We start from the raw sequence: 18,970 nt of genomic DNA on the forward strand, positions 1-18,970 counted from the left end.
CAGAGAACTTCAGAGACGGTTCACAGATGGATTGAAATGAGAGCCAGTGTGGTGTCATGGTTAAGAATGATGGTTTGGAGTGGTGGACTCTGATCTGGAGAACCAGGTTCAATTCCCCACTCCTCCACATGAGCGGCGGACTGGAGAACTGGGTTTGATTCCCCACTCCTCCATGAGGCCAGCTGGGCTAGTCACAGCTCTCTGCGCCCCACCTACCGTATGGGGTGCCTGTTGTGGAGAAGAGAAGGTGATTGTAAGCCGGGTTGATTCTTCCTTAAGTGGTAGAGAAAGTTGGCATAGAAAAACCAGCTCTTCTTCTTATGAAACGCCCATCCCTGTATCGCTTCACTCGGAATCAGGCCGACAACGGAGAACACCAAGTTTAGAACGGTAACCTGAGAGGGGCCAAATACGCCCTTTCCCTACCTTGACTGGAACCACTTTTAGAAGGAGACGGGAAGAAGCCGGGGAAGGAGGGGAAATGCTGGGCCAAGCGAACAAGGCTAATGTTGGGCGAACGTTTCGGGCTCCCCGGGAAGCCATAGCCGTGAACTGGAGCCCACCAGCCTCCAGGACCCGCGGGGCGCCATGAAACCATCCCTGCACCCTTCCGCGAGTTTCCCTGTGGCATGTGGCAGCCAAAGCCAGGAGGGAGAGACTGACGGGCACTCTCTGCCTCCCTTCCCAAGCTCCAAGCGGCCAGAACTGGGGTGCAATGCTGTGAAGCCCCTGAGCAGGACCCAACCCTCTCTCCCCGGTCTTCCCTGCAGCACCAGGCAGAGCTGAAAACAGTGTGGAAGGAGCCGATGCCCACCCCCATCCCGCCTAGGGTTCCTAGGTCCCTCTTTGCCACCGGTGGGAGATTTTTGGGGTGGAGCCTGAAGAGGGCGGGGTTTAAGGAGGGGAGGGGCTTATTATTTAAGCATATGCTGTAATATGCTTTTTGATGCATGGCTTGTGATGTATGTTGCTTACATAATATAATTTAAATTGACATAGACACTGCTAATTCTTATTATTTGTGGCTTGTGTGCTTGTTATATCAAAACCCTTTTTTGCTTAGCTTAATAACAGCACACACTCTTTAATTACCACTACCTGGCAGTTGGCAACCCTAATCCCGCCTGTCATTATAGGTGAAAGCGCTTGGCCCTCATCGCTAGGGTTGCCAGCTCCAGGTTGGGAAATACCTGGAGTTTTTTTGGGTGGAACCTGAGGAGGGCGGGGTTTGGGGAGGGACTTCAATGCCATAGAGTCCAATTGCCAAAGCGGCCATTTTCTCCAGGGGAACTGATCTCTATCGCCTGGAGATCAGGGGTAATAGCGGGAGATCTCCAGCCACCACAGGGAGGTTGGCATCCCTACTCGTTGCCCGTGACTTTTTAAAAAAATGCAAGCCACAACACCTGAAGTGTGGAAATCTCATGACGATTTTGGGGACGCCCCAGCCCTATGGCAACCACTGGGGGCCTAAGAAGGCGATGTTGTCTGCCCCCCCAACCCCCTGCGCTCTGCCCCCCACCCACAGCACACCCCTGGCCCCTTGGCCTCTGTTTTCTGTCAGACTCTCTCCTTTTCTGGCTTCGGGATGAGCCAACAGGTTCTCCTCTCAATTTCTACCACTGTCTTGTACGCGCGCGCACACACACACACACACACACACACACACACCCTGCAAGAAGGGCGCCCCCACCTTCAGCACAGGTCACTGCAAACCTTGCAGCTTCACCTTTTGGGTCACCAGCAATCCAGCTGCTGCAAAGAAGCCTTTGAGTCCTGCCATTTAGAAACGGGGAGGCCCCTCCTTTGATAAAATAGCCAGGGGGGCAAAGAGACCAGCTCCCCTCCCCACAACTGCAAACTGAAAACTGCAAATCACTGAGTGACCAAATAAACAAAAAAAACCAGTGGCTTCTTCTCTCCAAACTTTTATTATTTCACATTTGAACATTCACAAGCTTTTGAATTAAACGTCATTCAAAAGGGGGAGGGGGAGGGAGTTATTCTGCCCACCCTTAACAATGCAGTATTACTTGTTCCCTTCCAAGTCCTACTCAGTACAAAAAAATAACGGAAAAGGGAAAAAAAAGGTACAGTCCCATCAGAGAGTGAGAGCATGCCCTGTGCCCAGCCGAGTGCTGGTCAGGGGTGCGGCATGGCTACTTCTCCAGACGGTGATGCTGGTCATCGCTGGGTACGGGCCCGTTGCTTTCCGGGGGGCACAAGAAGCCGTTTAGGTAGGAGGGCGTCTTCTGGACAGAGGGTGGCCAAGCTGGCGTGGAAGCGGAGCGGGGGTACTTGGCACAGCCCCACGGCTGATGGGTCTTGTACTCCAAGAGCATGTGGTTCTGGGGCGGCAGCCCCACGCAAGCCCTGTTGCGAGACGGAAACGGAGAGGGGGAAATCAGCAAAGACCCTCCCCGACAGAGGGAATCTCTGCCAAGGGACACAAACCCTGATGTAGCTAGGGCAGTAAAACCAACAGTGGGCGGGAGTCAGAGCATCTCTGCGGGCACCTCTGGGACGGACCAACAAGAGGCTGCTGAGTGACTCTCAGAGGCAGAGGTTACCCGGGCAAAGATGCCCAATCCCCCAAGGAGCAGAAGAGCCACTCAGATCAACCAGGTCCAATTAGCACCTGCTCATGCAGGTAAGAACCAATTCAGGCCCCAAACAGTGAGAAATGCATCAGCCACAGCCACGTATATAACTAGAGGATTCACAGCAATAAGTATCAGACGGACCCCGTTCAAAAGCCCCGAAGCAAGAGACTCTCTCTCTTCTGATCTGCAGGAGAAAATCATAGAATCATAGAGTTGGAAGGGACCACCAGGGTCATCTAGTCCAATCCCCTGCACAATGCAGGAAATTCACAACTACCTTTCCCCTCACACCCCCAGTGACCCCCTACTCCATGCCCAGAAGATGGCCAAGATGCCCTCCCTCTCATCATCTGCCTAAGGCAGGGGTGGGGAACGTCAGGCCTGGGGGCCATATAAGGCCCGTGAAATCATTTGGTCTGGCCCTTTGTGGGTCCTGGCAGATCTCTAGCTCAGAAGGATCTAAGACTGGCGATCTGCCTCCTCCCGCGGACAGGAATAGCCTCTATTCAAGGTGGATGTGAGTTTGTTTTGCCGAGAAAAGGAACCTTTTCCCCCCTTGCAGAAGAGTCATTATCTATGGAGCTGCTAGGACCTCCCAAGAAACTGTGTTAACCCTTTCCCACCCGGGCCATGGAGAAACTACGTGGCAGACACTCAGTGCTGTCTCTGGTCGTGCCTCTTGGCTAACTGTTTGACCAAATATAGCAGGCTAATTTTTAAGTTGATAATTTTGTATGGCCCGCGAATGATGGTATAAATAGCCAAATGGCCCTTGTCAGAAAAAAGGTTCCCCACCCCTGGCCTAAGGTCACAGAATCAGCCTTGCTGACAGATGGCCATCTAGCCTCTGCTTAAAAACCTCCAGGGAAGGAGAGCCCACCGCCTCCCGAGGAAGCCTCGTTCCACTGAGGAACAGCTCTGACTGTTAGAAAATTCTTCCTAATGTCTAGATGGAAACTCTTTTGATTTAATTTCCACCCATTGGTTCTGGTCTGACCTTCTGAGGCAACAGAAAACAACTCGGCACCCTCCTCTCTATGACAGTCCTTCACGTACTTGAAGATGGTTCTCACATCCCTTCTCAGTCTTCTCCTCTCCAGGCTAAACATACCCAGCTCCTTCAACCTTTGCTCGTAGGACTCGGTCTCCAGACCCCTCACCGTCTCTGTTGCCCTCCTCTGGACCCGTTCCAGCTTGCCTACATCCTTCTTAAATTGTGGTGCCCCAAACTGAACACAGTACGCTAGGTGAGGCCTAACCAGAACAGAGTAAAGCCATACCATCCTACTGTGTGAAAAGGACTGGGGGCTACCTACCATGCCCTGGTTCAAGTGGCGACCACCACACTCACCTGAAGAAGTTCTCAATGGCGGCCCGCTGGCGGAAGAGGGCGTTCACCACAGGGGTGCCTTTAGGCACCAGGGGCGCCTTGCAGAGGAAGCCGAGCAGAGACAAGACGCTGTGGAGGGGCTGAGGCTCCTCCTCGCCCTCGACGCCCACCCGGATCCGCTGGCACAGCTCGGTGAGTATCGCCAGGTCCAAGATGATGGGGGCGGCCAGCAAGGAGTCCTGAGGAGGGCAGGGGAGGGGCATCAGAAAAGTGATGGAGCTGTGGCATCAGAAAAGTGATGGAGCTGGCCAAGACAGCCAAGTTAAGTAAACATGTAGAAGACAGCTGGGTTTCCGACTTTGATATAGATTGGAAGGTATGGTCAATTTATATATAAATCAGTATTTTAGGGATAGAAAAATGACCCAAGGTGTTAGAACCTGAACTTACTAAATTGTAGACTAAGATGAAAATAGCTAAATAATAACTAAAGTAAAAAAAACATAAAATTAAAGTGTTATTCACCAAAGAAATAATATATCTAATATTCTGTCCTATACGAGGAGAGTTGGAAGTCGGTTTCTACATTGATTCATATTTCACTTTTTCTTTCTTTTCTTCGCTTTCTTTTTTGTGTACTATTTTTTTTGCATATTTTGTATATTTTGGTATATTCTGTAATATTCTGCATACTTCAATAAAAATATTTTTAAAAGCAAAGACGTTCTCCCAGGTCAGAATCTGGAGGGACCAACTTGGCCTCGACCCCAAATATCCCCTCTCTCCTGCCCCTGCTCAGTGCAAAGGGGCGGAGGGAGGACAGCCTTTGGACTCACCCAAGCCACACCTCCATCCTCTGCCCCCCCCCCGGCCAATACACATCTCCTTTGTATATGATAACCATCTTCAACTACTTGAAGGGTTGTCATAGAGAGTTGTTTTCTGTTGCCCCTGAAGGTCGGACCAGAACCAACGGGTTGAAATTAAACCAAAAGAGTTTCCGTCTAGACCAGGGGTGTCAAACATGCGGCCCGCGGGCCAGATCCGGCCCCCGGAGGGCTTTTATCCGGTCTGCGGAACCGAGGAACCTAGTCCCCCTTTCCCCCCTCCCCTGGCCTTTTCTAGGCTTCCTGGGGCCCATGCCTGGCTGGGGAGGGAGTGGGGAAGGCTTATGCCTGGTCGTTCCGAGGCCTTTCCGCAACCGTGCTGGGCTGCGGGCTGGGAGGCCCTCCCGCGGTCGTGCTGGGCCACTAGCGCGTCCGGGTGTGTGGGGGGGAAGGCTTTTCTCTTTTCTTCCTCTTTTTCTGTCCCTCTCTCTCCCCTTTTCTTTCTTTTGTTTGTTCGTTCTGTCTTCCTCCTTTTCTTTCTTTCTTTTTTCTTTCTCTCCCTTTCCCTCCCTTCCCCCTTCCTTCCTTCCTTTATTTATTTATTTATGTGCGCATGGCCCGGCCCGACCAAGTGACATTTACATCATATCCAGCCCTCCTAACAAATGAGTTCGACACCCCTGGTCTAGACATTAGGAAGAATTTTCTAACAGTCAGAGCAGTTCCTCGGTGGAACAGGCTTCCTCGGGAGGTGGTGGGCTCTCCTTCCCTGGAGGCTTTTAAGAAGAGGCTAGATGGCCATCTGTCAACAATGCTGATTCTATGACCTTAGGCAGATCACGAGAGGGAGGGCATCTTGGCCATCTTCTGGTCACTAGGTGTGGGGGGAAGGTAGTTGTGAATTTCCTCCATTGCGCAGGGGGTTGGACTAGATGACCCTGGCGGTCCCCTTCCAATTCTATGATTCTATTCTATGATTCCTCACCCACCTCACAAGTGTTGTGTATGACCATGGTGTTGGTGCCCCCCAGGGCGATTTCCGACGTGTACTCATCCAGGGCCCGCTTGCTGTCGCCCACGTAGGGTACGTACTTGATGACGACCTGGGAGGGGGGAGAGACCCTGTGAGCCGCGATAGTAGGGCTGCCCGCTCCCGGTTGGGGGAGCTGCCGACCCCCAGGCCCCACCTGGAGACCAGCAACCCCGCCCCACAGGGAGGGAGGCGGCTTCCTCTCCCCCTCCCTGCAGCTTGAAGCGCCAAACCCAGCAGCGCTGCCCAACGCACACAGTGGTCCAGCCGCTCTCCCGGCCCGTAGAGGAGGGGGTTGGACTGCACCATGTCGTCCACCACGCTGCTCTTGGAGATCTCCTTGGAGCGGAACTGGGCCGGGGCCGAGAGGTTGCAGCCGTCGTTGTTGCCCAGGTGGTTGTAGCTGACGATGGAGACCGGCTGCGGAGAAAGGAGAGGGAGAGGCCTTCGTCAGCTGAAGGGATGGATGCCCGTGCCTAGTTCCCAGACCTTAAGAAAGCTGGGTGAAGCACTGAGAGACTGAACTACAAATCCTGTGGCCACACTTGCCTCTGCCATCTTACAAGGGATGAGAGCCAGCGTGGTGTAGTGGCTAAGATGGGTGGAGCGGCGGACTCTGACCTGGAGAACCGGGTTTGATTCCCCACTCCCTCCACATGAGCGGCGGAGGCTAATCTGGTGAACTGGATTTGTTTTCCCACTCCTCCACACGAAGCCAGCTGGGTGACCTTGGGCTAGTCACAGCTCTCTCAGCCCCACCTACCTCCCAGGGTGTCTGTTGTGGGGAAGGGAAGGGAAGGCGATTGTGAGCCGGTTCGTGTCTCCCTTAAGTGGTAGAGAAAGTCGGCACATAAAAACCAACTCTTCTTCTTCTTCCTCAGTGGAGGTGGTGGGCTCCTTTGGAGGTTTTTAAGCAGAGGCTAGATGGCCCATCTGACAGCATGCTGATTTTATGACTCGCTCTGAATTTAGGCAGAGAGGAAGGGCAGGAAGGGATGAGCCAGTGCTTGGCTCTTGTAGCCCAGGGTATTGCCAATTGCCACTTTGGGGTCAGGAAGGAATTTTCTTCCATTACTATATAAGAGTTTTAGACTATCCACCCTAAAAACTGAAACCGAATGTATCAATACAATTACTTTAAAAATGTGGATTCAGATTAAAAAAGGATCTTATTAGATGGGCAAAGCAGAAAACAGCCGTGACCACTGGGGTTGCTATGATTAAAATGTCTGTTCTTCCAAAATTATCCTTTTTGTTTTATGTGTTACCACTTCATATTTCAGAAAAAAACAGCTGAAAAATTTGGCAATTAAAACTAGATCAATTTATTTTTAATTCTACAAAGCCAAGAACAGCTAAACTCCTAAGGTATCAGTCTATTTGAGAAGGAGGATGGGGTATTCCAAATCTCTCCCTCTATTATGATGCATATCAATTGAAACACCGAATCCCTAGTTCATCCTTCTCCAAGGAAACAGGTTGGCTAGAGATAAGAACATAAGAACATAAGATAGTAAAATATAATTTCAAAGAGAGGGGGTATTTTTGTTAAGATATGATGTCATGGGTAAAATCACACAACCTTTTCAGCATCACTACAGGTGGGCATGATCCACCTCCCCAATGGCCCACCCACCACGTCCCCGCCCTCACTAACCTTAAGCCCCGAGCTGACCAGGAAATCCACCAGGACAGACTTGAGCTTCGTCTGGCCAGACTTGAAGTCATCGCCCGCGATGAAGACCCCTCTCTGGACCGCCAGTTCCACAGCCCCCGGCACAAAGGTGTTTTGTGGGGAGCCGTTTATGTAGGCGCAGCCCTCCAGGATGCTGGCCACAGCAAAGAGGGTGGAAGGCGACACCTCTAGGCCACGCTGGGGGGAAAAAAACCCTCAATTTCAGGGGGCGGCAGACTCTTTCCCCTTCCCCAGGGAGGCAGGACTCCTCAACCGCATTCACTTTAACAAGCATGCGTCTGCAGTCCCGGCTGCAGCACCAGGCGGCTTCCGATCTAGGCCAGGCAGAGCGGAGATCTGTGTTTTGAAAACATCTGCTCTTCCATGAGAGCTCCTCGGCTGGGAGCCGCACCGGTTAAAGGGGGTCAGACCCCATTTAGATCTGCAGTGTGTACCAGGCCCGTTGTGTCAATGCTGGAACAAGATCCAAGCCAAGGGCGAGAGACGGGCGGGAAATCAAGAGTTTCCGTCTAGACATTAGGAAGAATTTCCTAACTGTCAGAGCGGTTCCTCAGTGGAACAGGCTTCCTCGGGAGGTGGTAAGCTCTCCTTTCCTGGAGGTTTTTAAGCAGAGGCTAGATGGCCATCTGTCAGCAGTGCTGATTCTATGACACACTTGAACACCTGAAGCTGCCTTATACTGAATCAGACATCAAAGTCAGTATTGTCTACTCAGACTGGCAGTGGCTCTCCGGGGTCGCAGGCAGAAAAGGGTCTTTCACATCACTTACTTGCCTGGTTCCTTTAACTGGAGATGCCAGGGATCGAACCTGGGACCTTCTGCATATCAAGCAGATGCTCTACCACAGAGCCACAGCCCCTCCCCTTAGGCCATGAGAGGGAGGGCATCTTGGCCATCTTCTGGGTATGGAGTAGGGGTCACTGGGGGTATGGGGGTGGAAGCAGTTGTGAATTTCCTGCATTATGCAGGGGGTTGGTCTAGATGACCTTGGTGTTCCCTCCCAACTCTATGATTCTACGAGTCTCACCTCAATGGCCTCCAGCAGGTGGGCAGCTGTGTCATTCACGCCGGGCTGCACGTCGCAAAACCGCTCCGTGTTGGCTGTCCAGAGGACGATCACCTTGTCCACACCACTGGAGTTCTTGAAGTCCCGAATGTCGTGGCGGATCTGAGCCATCTGCGGGGCGGGGTGAGGGGGTGGATTTTCAAAGTTTTTCCTGCCACAAGACCTGCTCTTTTGGGGATGGCCTGGGGCTGTTGCAGACGGGCCGGCAAAGAACACGCCGCAACAGACGACACTCCGAACCCTCATCTGTTCGGGAGAAGCTTTTCAGCATTTCCTGGATGCATTTCTGACCACTGCTCACCATCAGAGATTGATCTTGTGGGGCCAATTCAGTACCGGCAGAGCAGAGGTTGAAAGGACAAGTCACAAATCAGAAAGCCCCTTTGGATAGCCTTTAGCCTACACTAGTAGTAAAAAAGAGAGAGACCTTGTGCTAAATTAAAAGGGTAGCAAAAACCATAGCACTGTGACTAAATGAAGTTTACAGTGAAATAGACAAACATTTATGCTTGCGATGCCAAAATTACAATTCTCTAACAGAGTGAGTTGTTATTACAAATAAGAGAATCCATGAGCTGCAAAATCTTTTCTATATATATTACACATAATGAAATTGCTAACAAGTTGCAATACAATAGTTGCAAGATTGCTTACAAATGCAGTATAAAAGATGCACAAAAAAGTTGTTAGGTTGTGTAATTTTGGTATCGCAAGCATAAACGTTTGTCTGTATTTCACTGTAAACTTCATTTAGTCACAGTGCTATGGTTTTTAGCCTGCACTACGCAACCTTTTTTTTTTAATAACCCCCCAAAGAAATAAAGCTTCACCTTGGTGAAAGCTTCCTTCCTAGCTGTGGCAAGCCTCAGTTTCCACACATGAAACAGAAGGATAAGACCAGACCTACCTTACAGGGGTGTACACAAAACGTTTTGCAAAAAAATCCTAGATAAGAAGAAACATTCCATCGTAAAGTTTGGGGGCAACTAATGTGGGAGGCTCAGACTCTTTCCCATTACAAAGCTTCCAAAGCGAGGACCAGAAATGGATTTTCTCTGCTGCCCTTCTGAGCCAGGGGCTGCCAACTCCTGGTTGGAAAATTCCCGGCAATTTGGGTGTAGCGCCTGGAGAAGGCGGAGTTTGGGGAGGGACCTCCGCAGTGTATAATGCCACAGAGTCCACCCTCCAAAGCAGCCATTTTCTCCAGGGGAACTGATCTCTGTTGTCTGGAGAGCAGTGGTCGTTCTGGGAAATCTCCAGGCCCCCAACAGGAGATGGGCAACCTTATTCTTAGCCCATTCAAAGACCTGCCCAAAAGGACAGTGCTGTGGAACACAGGCAGGAGTGTGTTGCTGCAGTTGTCTTGTTTGGGGGCCACTGTGTGGACAGACTGCTGGACTTGATGGGCCTGGGTCTGATCCAGCAGGGCCTTTCTGACGTTCTTATGGAGGACGAGGCTATCCATTGCTACTAGTCAAAAGGGATACTAGTCATGCTGCATCCCTATTCTCTCCAGGACCAGAGGAGCATGCCTATTATATTGGGTGTTGTGGAACTCAGGCAGGACAGTGCTGCTGCCGTCGTCTTGTTTGTGGGCTTCCTGGAGGCACCTGGTTGGCCACTGTGTGAACAGACTGCTGGACTTGATGGACCTTGGTTTGATCCAGCAGGGCCTTTCTTATGTTTTTATGACTCTTACCACCACCACCCCAGACTATCCCTCAAAAACTTGCCTAGAGGTTAGGGGGATAGGTCTGCGGTACAGCCTTCTGCCTCCGCGTTGCAGGCAGAAACTCATAGGTTGAGTTACCACTAAGCAAAAAACCGAGGCCCCAGAAAGCCACTGGCAGCCCAAGGCCCCGGGTGAGGGGGACGGGTCTGAACATGTTCATCAACCTTGCGGCACCCACCTGTTCAGCCTCGGTCCCTGTCAGGACGTTGTCTGCTCTCTTCTCCTGGTTGGCTGCGATAAACCCGGGGTTGTAAATGCCCGGCCGAGGCTTCAGGCCCTCCATGAATGGCCGGAGCTGCTGCTGCAGCGGCCAATCCAAGACTTCGGCCCTCTGCATGGCGTCTGCCAGGTTCATGGAAGAGATGTCCCACCCTAGCGGAGAGAAGATGGGACCCTCTGAGCAACCTGTGACTGGCAACAGCAACACACCATGCCCTGGAAGCCTGGAGCAGCCAGCAAGACGAGCTGCCCGCCGGTTAAAAAGCCAAATGGAAGTTTTTGTTCGGCAGCTGACTGATTGGCACAAGAGCCAGCATGGTGTAGTGGTTAAGAGCAGTGGTTTGGAGCGGTGGACTCTAATCTGGAGAACCGGGTTTGATTCCCCACTCCTCCACATGAGCGGCGGATGCTAATCTGGTGAACTGGATTTGTTTCCCCACTCCTACAAGCAAAGCCAGCTGGGTGCCCTTGGGCCAGTCACAGTTCTCTTAGAGCTCTCTCAACCCCACCTACCTCACAGGGTGTCTGTTGTGGGGAGGGGAAGGGAAGGTGATTGTAAGCCAGTTTGATTCTTCCTTAAGTGGTAGAGAAAGTTGGCATATAAAAACCAACTCCTCCTTCTTCTTCCTCATTAGCTCTTAGAATCATAGAGCTGGAAGGGGCCATAGAGGCCATCTAGTCCAACCCCCCTGCTCAATGCAGGATCAGCCTCGAGCATCCCTGACAAGTGTTTGTCCAGCCACTGCTTGAAGACTGCCAGCGAGGGGGAGCTCACCACCTCCCTAGGCAGCGAATTCCACTGCTGAATAACCCTTACCGTAAACAAAAAATTCCTACTATCCAGCCTGTACCTTTCTGCCCGTAATTTAAACCCATTATTGCTAATATTATCCTCTGCTGCCAAAAGGAACGGCTCCCTGCCCTCCTCTAAGTGACAGCCCTTCATATGCTTAAAGAGAGCAATCATGTCCCACCCCCCACCTCCTCTTCTCCAGACTTAACTTTCCCAACTCCCTCAGCCTGTTGAGCCGGGCCGTCTATCTTCAAAATCCTCCTTTTTCATTCCATACAAGGAAAGTACCGGAACCAAAACCACATTAAAAAAGAGCACGGGCGCACGTCCTCAGTGGCTGCCTCTCTGCTCAGCTTGCCAATCCCAGCTGGCCACCTTCATCCTAAGGACGACGGCCCTCCCCACCCACAACCAGCTGTACCCCCTTTCATAGCAGACTCAGCAAGCCCCACACTGAGAAGAAGGAGTTGGTTTTTATATGCCGACTTTCTCTACCACTTAAAGGAGACTCAAACCGGCTTACGATCACCTCCCCTTCCCCCCCGCCAACAGACACCCTGTGAGGTAGGTGGGGATGAGAGAGTGTGACTTGCCCACTGGCTTCGTGTGTAGGAGTGGGGAAACAAATCCAGTTCCCCAGATTAGCCTCCACCGCTCATTGAACGAGTGGGGAATCGAACCCGGTTCTCCAGATCAGACTCCACCGCTCCAAACCACCGCTCTTAACCACTACACCACGCTGGCTCTCAACGGCTCTTAACCACTATACCTACCGTCAAAGACGATGTCGTCGGGATGCACCATTGGGAGAAGATCCCGGAAGGGAATGTAAACTTCTCCGGACGGGCTGGTGCCCAGGGACACGGTGGACGCTTGCAAGAAGGACCCGTAATAGTTGGCATGCTGAGGGCCAGGAGAGAGAGAGAGCCGGCATCAGCGCAGAGATGGGGAGAGGGGAGGGAGGTTCCACTAACCACGTCACGCCAGGAACATTTCTCAGCAGTGGAGAGACTGCCGGCTTCAGAGAGTTTCGAGCTTGATTTAGTAGAGTTTCCAGCTTGCACCCAGGATTGGAGAGGTGTTCAGTTGGAAATAACAGGAACAGATGAGAAGAAGAAGAGTTGGGTTTTATACGCCGACTTCCTCTCCCACTTAAGGAAGAATCAAACCGGCTTACAATCACCTCCCCTTCCCCTCCCCACAACAGACACCCTGTGAGGTGGGTAGGGCTGAGAGAGCTCTAAGAGAGCTGCAACTAGCCCAAGGTCACCCAGCTGGCTTCATGTGGAGGAGTGGGGAAACCAACCTGGTTCACCAGATTAGCCTCCGCCGCTCACGTGGAGGAGTGGGGAATCGAACCCGGTTCTCCAGATCAGAGTCCACCGCTCCAAACCACCGCTCTTAACCACCACACCACCCTGGCTCTCCAACAGCACTTATAAGGAAAGACGAATGGCGCTCACTCACCTTAGTGCCCGTCTTGGTCACCCAAGAGAGTCCCAGGCGATTGGCCAAGACGGCTGCCGTCACCGTGGTGCCGTTGTTCCCGCCCCAGCCGACCAGCATCACCCCCAGCTTCGGAACGCGCCTCTCCGTGTGGAAGGTGAGGGCGGTGGAGCAAGGCTTCACCTGTGGGAAAACCCCACCCAACAGGACACCGTCAGCCTCCGACAGAGGCAGCAACGGGACCCTCCACGTCGTTTTGGAGCCCCTCCTCCAGCTCGCCGTCATGAAAGGGCAGAGTTCAAGGGATGCCCAGCAGAAGCCAAGCCAGCCACTGCTGCCATAAGATGGAGGGGACAGGAAAAAATACAACACAGAGAATTCAGCACCTGAAAAATCTTTTACCAACACGCCCCCCCCCTTCTAGCCCTAGTGACTCAAGTCCTTGGGATAGAGGTCTGCAGTTGTTAAGTGCAACATCCACTGAAATCTCCAGGCATCGTGAAGTCCACACGGGGTGGACTCCAGTGCCCAGATTTCCACGCAGGGCAATCAATTCCCAGGTGTGTGCGGGGGCCCAATTCGTGGGGAGAAAAGAAGAAGAAGAGTTGGTTCCTTACACCCCGCTTTTCTCTACCTTTAAGGAGTCTCAAAGCGGCTTACAATCCCCTTCCCCTCCCCACAACAAGCACCTTGTGAGGCAGGTGGGGCTGAGAGAGTTCGGAGAGAACTGCGACCGGCCCAAGGCCACCCAGCAGGCTTCATGTGGAGGAGTGGGGAATTGAACCCGGTTCTCCAGATTACTTAACCACTACGCTACGCTGGCTCTCACCATGCTGGCTAAGCCTTCTCTGCTATAATCAGAACCTACTGATATACTCCGGTCATCTTTGGAGGCCCTCCAGAAAGGGCCTACTTGGTTGTGGTGCCAAAACCTGGCAGCTTCCTCCCCAGGGAGACTGTCTCACTCTACCGGTGAGACAGCAGGTGAAGACTTTTTGGTTTCATCTGGCATATACCTGGCTGCTAGCCCTCCTTCTAGCTTTGTTTACATGTTTTAATTGAAGAAGAAGGAGTTGGTTTTTATATGCCAACTTTTTTTTACCACTTAAGAATCAAACCGGCTCACAATCACCTTCCCTTCCCCTCCCCACAACAGACACCCTGTGAAGTAGGTGGGGCTGAGAGAGTGTGACTAGCCCAAGGTCACCCAGCTAGCTTCCTGTGGAGGAGTGGGGAAACCAACCCGGTTCACCAGATCAGCCTCCGCTGCTCATGTGAAGGAGGGGGGAATCGAACCCGGTTCTCCAGATTAGAGTCTGCAGCTCACGTGGAGGAGCGGGGGAATCAAGCCCGGTTCTCCAGATCAGAGTCCACCGCTCCAAAGGACCGCTCTTCACCACTACTCCACGCTGTCTCGTGTTATCATTTTAACTGTACTTTAATTGATCGAACGTTTTAATGTCTTTTACGTTTGCTGCCTTGTGGACCCTGATCGGGTGGAAAGGAAGCATTAAAACATTTTAAATAAATGAATATTATCCCCAGACTGAAACAGCTGCAGGAGAAACAGACGCTCAATGCCTCCCCTCGGCCCTCCTTTCTATTTGGCCTTCCTGCTTCAGATTCCCTACTCGCCTCCTAAGAGCACTTCACCAGGACTCAGCCGGCCTCAGGAAGCACGTCTCCCCCCCCACCCACCCCGCTCCCCCGAGGCCAGGGCGAGGCTTTCGCTGGTAGCCAAACAATCCCTCTTGCCCTCGCAGAAGCTGCCCGGCAGACATGCTGACCGCCTTGCCTCTTGAGCAACCGCAGCAGTGGAATGTCTGTAAACACTCCGCAGCACGCAGACCCCGGCGCTTCAGCCAATCGGCACCCAGCGCTTCACCGCCATCAGCTCACCGAGATAGCCGCCTGGTCACAAATCCCACCAGCCCCCACCCACTGTTTGTGTCCTTACCTTTGGGCAAGATCCTCCCCCATCCCATTGTTCAGCAACCAGTCTTGGGGGAGGGGCTGGGGCTCAGTGGCAGGGCATCTGCTTGGCATGCAGAAGGTCCCAGGTTCAATCCCCGGCATCTCCAGTTAACGGGACTTGGCAGGTAGGTTCAAATTAAATCAAAAGAGTCTCTGTCTAGACATTAGGAAGAATTTTCCGACAGAGCGGTTCCTCGGTGGAAAAGGCTTCCTCGGGAGGTGGTGGGCTCTCCTTCCCTGGAGGTTTTGAAGCAGAGGCTAGATGGCCATCTGTCAGCAATGCTGATTCTATGACCTTAGGCAGATCATGAGAGGGGGGGCATCTTGGCCATCTTCTGGGCATGGAGCAGGGGTCACTGGGTGTGTGTGTGTGGGGGGGGAGGTATTTGTGAATTTCCGGCATTGTGGAGGGGGACTAGGTGACCCTGGTGGTCCCTTCCAACTCTATGATTCTATGATTCTAGGTGACGTGAAGACCCTGGCCTGAGACCCCGGAGAGCCGTTGCAGGTCTGAGTACACAATACTGACTTTGATGGACCAAGTGGGGTCTGATGCAGTATAAGGCCGCTTCATATGTTCTGGGGAAGGACCGTAGCTCAGTGGTAGAGCATCTGCTTGGCATGCAGAAGGTCCCAGGTTCAATCCCCAGCATCTCCAGTTAAAGGGACTAGGCAAGGAGGTGATGTGAAAGACCTCTGCCTGAGACCCTGGAGAGCCGCTGCCGGTCTGAGCAGACAATACTGACTTTGATGGACCAAGAGGGGTCTGGTTCAGTAGAAGGCAGCTTCCCATATTCAACATAATATGGACAACCAGAATCCCATAAAGACTTCTGCTCCCAGCTTTCTGCAGCATTCATGGGACTTTGCCTGCAACTTTACTCACATGTCCCCTCCCCAAAAAAAACCCTTACCTTAGTGATGCCCTCCTCTTGGCACACCAGAGTGGTGCTGTAGGTGTACCTGGCCTCAATGAAATCAGGGGTGTAGGTGACATTGGGGCTTTCCACCACAAACGAATTTGCCATGGTGTGCGCTCTGCATGGGTGGGGAGCGGGGAAGGGAGGGTGAAAAACAAGGAAACATGAAAACAACACAAAGGTGCCCACGAGCTCAGCATTTTGCCCAGGCCTCCAAAAGACAAGATCTCCCAAACCCAAATGACAGGCCAGAGACAGGCTTCCCCTCATCACCCAGGGCGTAAATAATTGCTCCGGTTGAAGAGACGGGTCAGGAGTCCAGCACCTCTGAAGGGGGGGGGGACTCCAGACCAGGAGCACCAGGGGCGCAGCAGCCACAAGGTTACCCCCCAATTAGGTTCACTGGAAGTCAGCCGCGCTGGCTCCTCCACTGGTGCAGGGACACAACAGGCACCCTCCTCGGCGATCTGTCAGCCCGGTCCCTGCCCAGGGGCCAAACGGCAGGGGGCAACTGGGAGAAGCCCCGACCTGGACCCGGCCGCAGAGAGGCAGCAGGCAGGGAGCAGATCGGGCAGGGGGTTGAAAAACCAGAGCTGCCTTTCTGCAGGGGAGGGGTCCTCCGCCCAACCCCCCCGTTCACTCGCCGGCCGACCACCCCCCCTTCCTTCCCTCCCTCCCTCCCGGGGACCCCGGCGTCCGAGCCTGCCAACCCGGGGCTCCCCCCAGCCTGCCTGCCGGCGCCCAGGTGGGCAGGCTGCGGCGGGGATGCGCCCAGGTGGCCAGGTGAGACCCTCCCCGCCCCCCCCCCGGCCGGAGACAAAGGCAGGTGGGCGCACCTCCGCCGCCGCCGCCGCGTCCAGCTCGGGCTCGCCGCGCTCAGCCGGCCCTTAAGGGGCTCCTCGGCCGGCCGGACCGCCCCCCGCCCCCCGCCCGCCCCCCGACGGCGCCGCCCCCCGGAGAACCTTCCAGCCGCCGCGCCCAGCCCGGCCCCCCCCCAAGCCCCCGGCCGGCCCGCCGGTTGCCAAGCTCCAGGCCGGGAGAGCGCAGCGCTTGGAAAAGGCTGCTCCGGAGGGGAGGGGAGGGCTGCCCACCTCCCGGGAGCCGCTGGCGGGGCGCCCCTCCCGCCCCGGGCGCAGGGTTGCCAACCTCCCGGTGGAGGCTGGAGGCCTGCCGCTCTTGCAGCTGATCTCCAGGCGACGGAGCCCCGCGCCCCCGCAGGACACGGCCGCTTTGGCCCCTGGACTCCAGGGCGCGGAAGCCCCTCCCCAGGCTCCGCCCCCCCCCAATCTCCAACCCATGGGCTCTAGAGCGTCGAGCCCTGCGGAAGCCCCTCTTTTCTACGGTTGCCAACCTCCCGGCTGCACCTGGAGACCTCCCGCGGTTACAGTCGCTCTCCAGATGGCCAGGGTCCGTTCCTGGACGGGTCTGTATCGGCCGGAGACCAGGGGTCACTCCCGACCCGACCTGGGCGCCCCTCTCGCGCTTGGCACCGCGGCCCCCTCCTCGCCTTCTCCGCCGTCCTTCCGGTTGCCAGCTCCAGGCTGGGGGATTCCTGGAGTCCTTGGGGGGGAAGCCTGAGGAGGGCAGAGGTTGGGCAGGGGAGGGGCTTCAAGACCACCTTCCAACGCAGCCGTTTGCTCCAGGCGAACTGACCTGTGTCACGTGGAGAGCAGTTGTGATACCAGGAGGTCTCCAGCCACCCCCTGGAGGTTGGCAATCCTAACAAGCCGCGGACAGGCTCTGTCTGGCGACCAGTAACTACTGGAGATGGCAGGGGACGGCGGAAGAGTTTGGTGGGAGCGATTCAGTGCCTGAGAAAGCAAGAGGAGGGGGGGGGGCAGCCACAGGTTGGAGATGCTGGCCCAGGGTCCCCAAAACGTGGGTTACCACACCAAGTAAATTTGGGCTTGGGTGCGTGTCACCATGCCAAAAAGGTTGGAAACATCTGGTCTAGGAAAGTCAGCATGGTGTAGTGGTTAAGAGCGGTGGTTTGGAGCGGTGGACTCTGATCTGGAGAACCGGGTTTGGTTCCCCCACTCCACATGAGCAGCAGAGGCTAATCTGCTGAACCAGGTTGGTTTCCCCTCTCCTACACATGAAGCCAGCTGGGTGACCTTGGGCTAGTCACAGCTCTCTTAGAGCTCTCTCAGCCCCACCTACCTGAAGGTGTCTGTCATGGGGAGGGAAGAAGAAGAGTTGGTTTTTATATGCCGACTTTCTCTACCACTTAAGGGAGACTCAAACCGGCTTACAATCCCCTTTCCTTCCCCTCCCCACAACAGGCACCCTGCGAAGAAGGTGGGGCTGAGAGAGCTCTAAGAGAGCTGTGACTAGCCCAAGGTCACCCAGCCGGCTTCATGTGGAGGAGTGGGGGAACCAACCCAGTTCTCCAGATCAGAGTCCACCGCTCCAAACCACCACTCTTAACCACTGTGCTATGCTGGCTCTCTGAGCCATGATTCCTTCCCAGCAGATCACAAGATCCCTAAGCTCTGGCCCTTGATGCAGGGACAAACGGATCCTTCCTCTGGCAAGCTAGATAGGCAGGGGCACCTTCTGAAAGAAAAATATTGGATAACATGTACAATTTAGGCACGGTGGTCCCAAACACACAAAAACAGCAGTGTAGCCCCCCCTGCCCCCCAGGAAGGCCCCTCCCCGTCCAGGGCAGTTGCCCAGAGGACTAGAAGAAAGAAGGCCCTCAGGAGTGCCAAAGCATGAAAACAGGGTCGAGGTGGGGTTGCCAGCCTCCAGGCGGGGCCCTGGTGATCTCCCTGGATTCCAGGTGATCTCCAGACAACGCCAATAAATGCAGGACTGTATAGCCAGCATGATGTACACATGAACACATGAACACATGAAGCTGCCTTCTACTGAATCAGACCCCGGGTCCATCAAAGTCAGTATTGTCTACTCAGACCAGCAGCGGCTCCCCAGAGGTCTTTCACATCACCTACTTGCCTTGTCCCTTTAAGTGGAGATGCCGGAGATTGAACCTGGGACTTTCTGCAAGCCAAGCAGAAGCTCTACCACTGAGCCATGCCCCCTCTCCATGGCTCTCCAGGGTCTCAGGCAGGGGTGGGGTGGGGGCGCAGGCGGTCAGACACCGCAGAGAGCCAGCACCACGGAGGTCAGACCACGCTGGCAATGCTCCTTTTCAAAACCAAAAGTGAGGAAAAGGCCAGGTACGAAACCTTCCCAAAAGAACGTGCCTGTCTCTATCAGAGACCCCCCCCCCCAGTTTCTCACTGTCAAGAGAACTCAGGCATCCCAGATTGTTCCCTCCCCCCTCCCACACTCACCCTGCTTGTGCCTCAAGACCCCCTCCCCAAT

The 18,970-nt window shown here is 54.1% G+C and overlaps 1 protein-coding gene and 1 non-coding gene across 2 annotated transcripts; both read right to left on the minus strand.

Moving 5' to 3' along the window:
- Positions 1-2,159: 2,159 nt before the first annotated feature.
- ISYNA1 (inositol-3-phosphate synthase 1) lies at positions 2,160-15,745 on the minus strand. Its single transcript, XM_056867512.1, has 10 exons — positions 15,632-15,745; positions 12,765-12,926; positions 12,071-12,200; positions 10,464-10,657; positions 8,515-8,664; positions 7,448-7,663; positions 6,046-6,210; positions 5,750-5,863; positions 3,955-4,172; positions 2,160-2,373 (listed from the first exon to the last, which is right to left on the minus strand). Exons 1-10 carry the CDS (start codon positions 15,743-15,745, stop codon positions 2,160-2,162), a joined length of 1,677 nt encoding a protein of 558 aa, XP_056723490.1.
- TRNAI-GAU (transfer RNA isoleucine (anticodon GAU)) lies at positions 8,275-8,346 on the minus strand. Its single transcript has one exon. It is a non-coding gene; the product is annotated as a tRNA-Ile (tRNA).
- Positions 15,746-18,970: the final 3,225 nt, after the last annotated feature.

The sequence above is a fragment of the Euleptes europaea genome, chromosome 2, assembly GCF_029931775.1.
Source record: "Euleptes europaea isolate rEulEur1 chromosome 2, rEulEur1.hap1, whole genome shotgun sequence".
Taxonomy (NCBI): Eukaryota; Metazoa; Chordata; class Lepidosauria; order Squamata; family Sphaerodactylidae; genus Euleptes; species Euleptes europaea.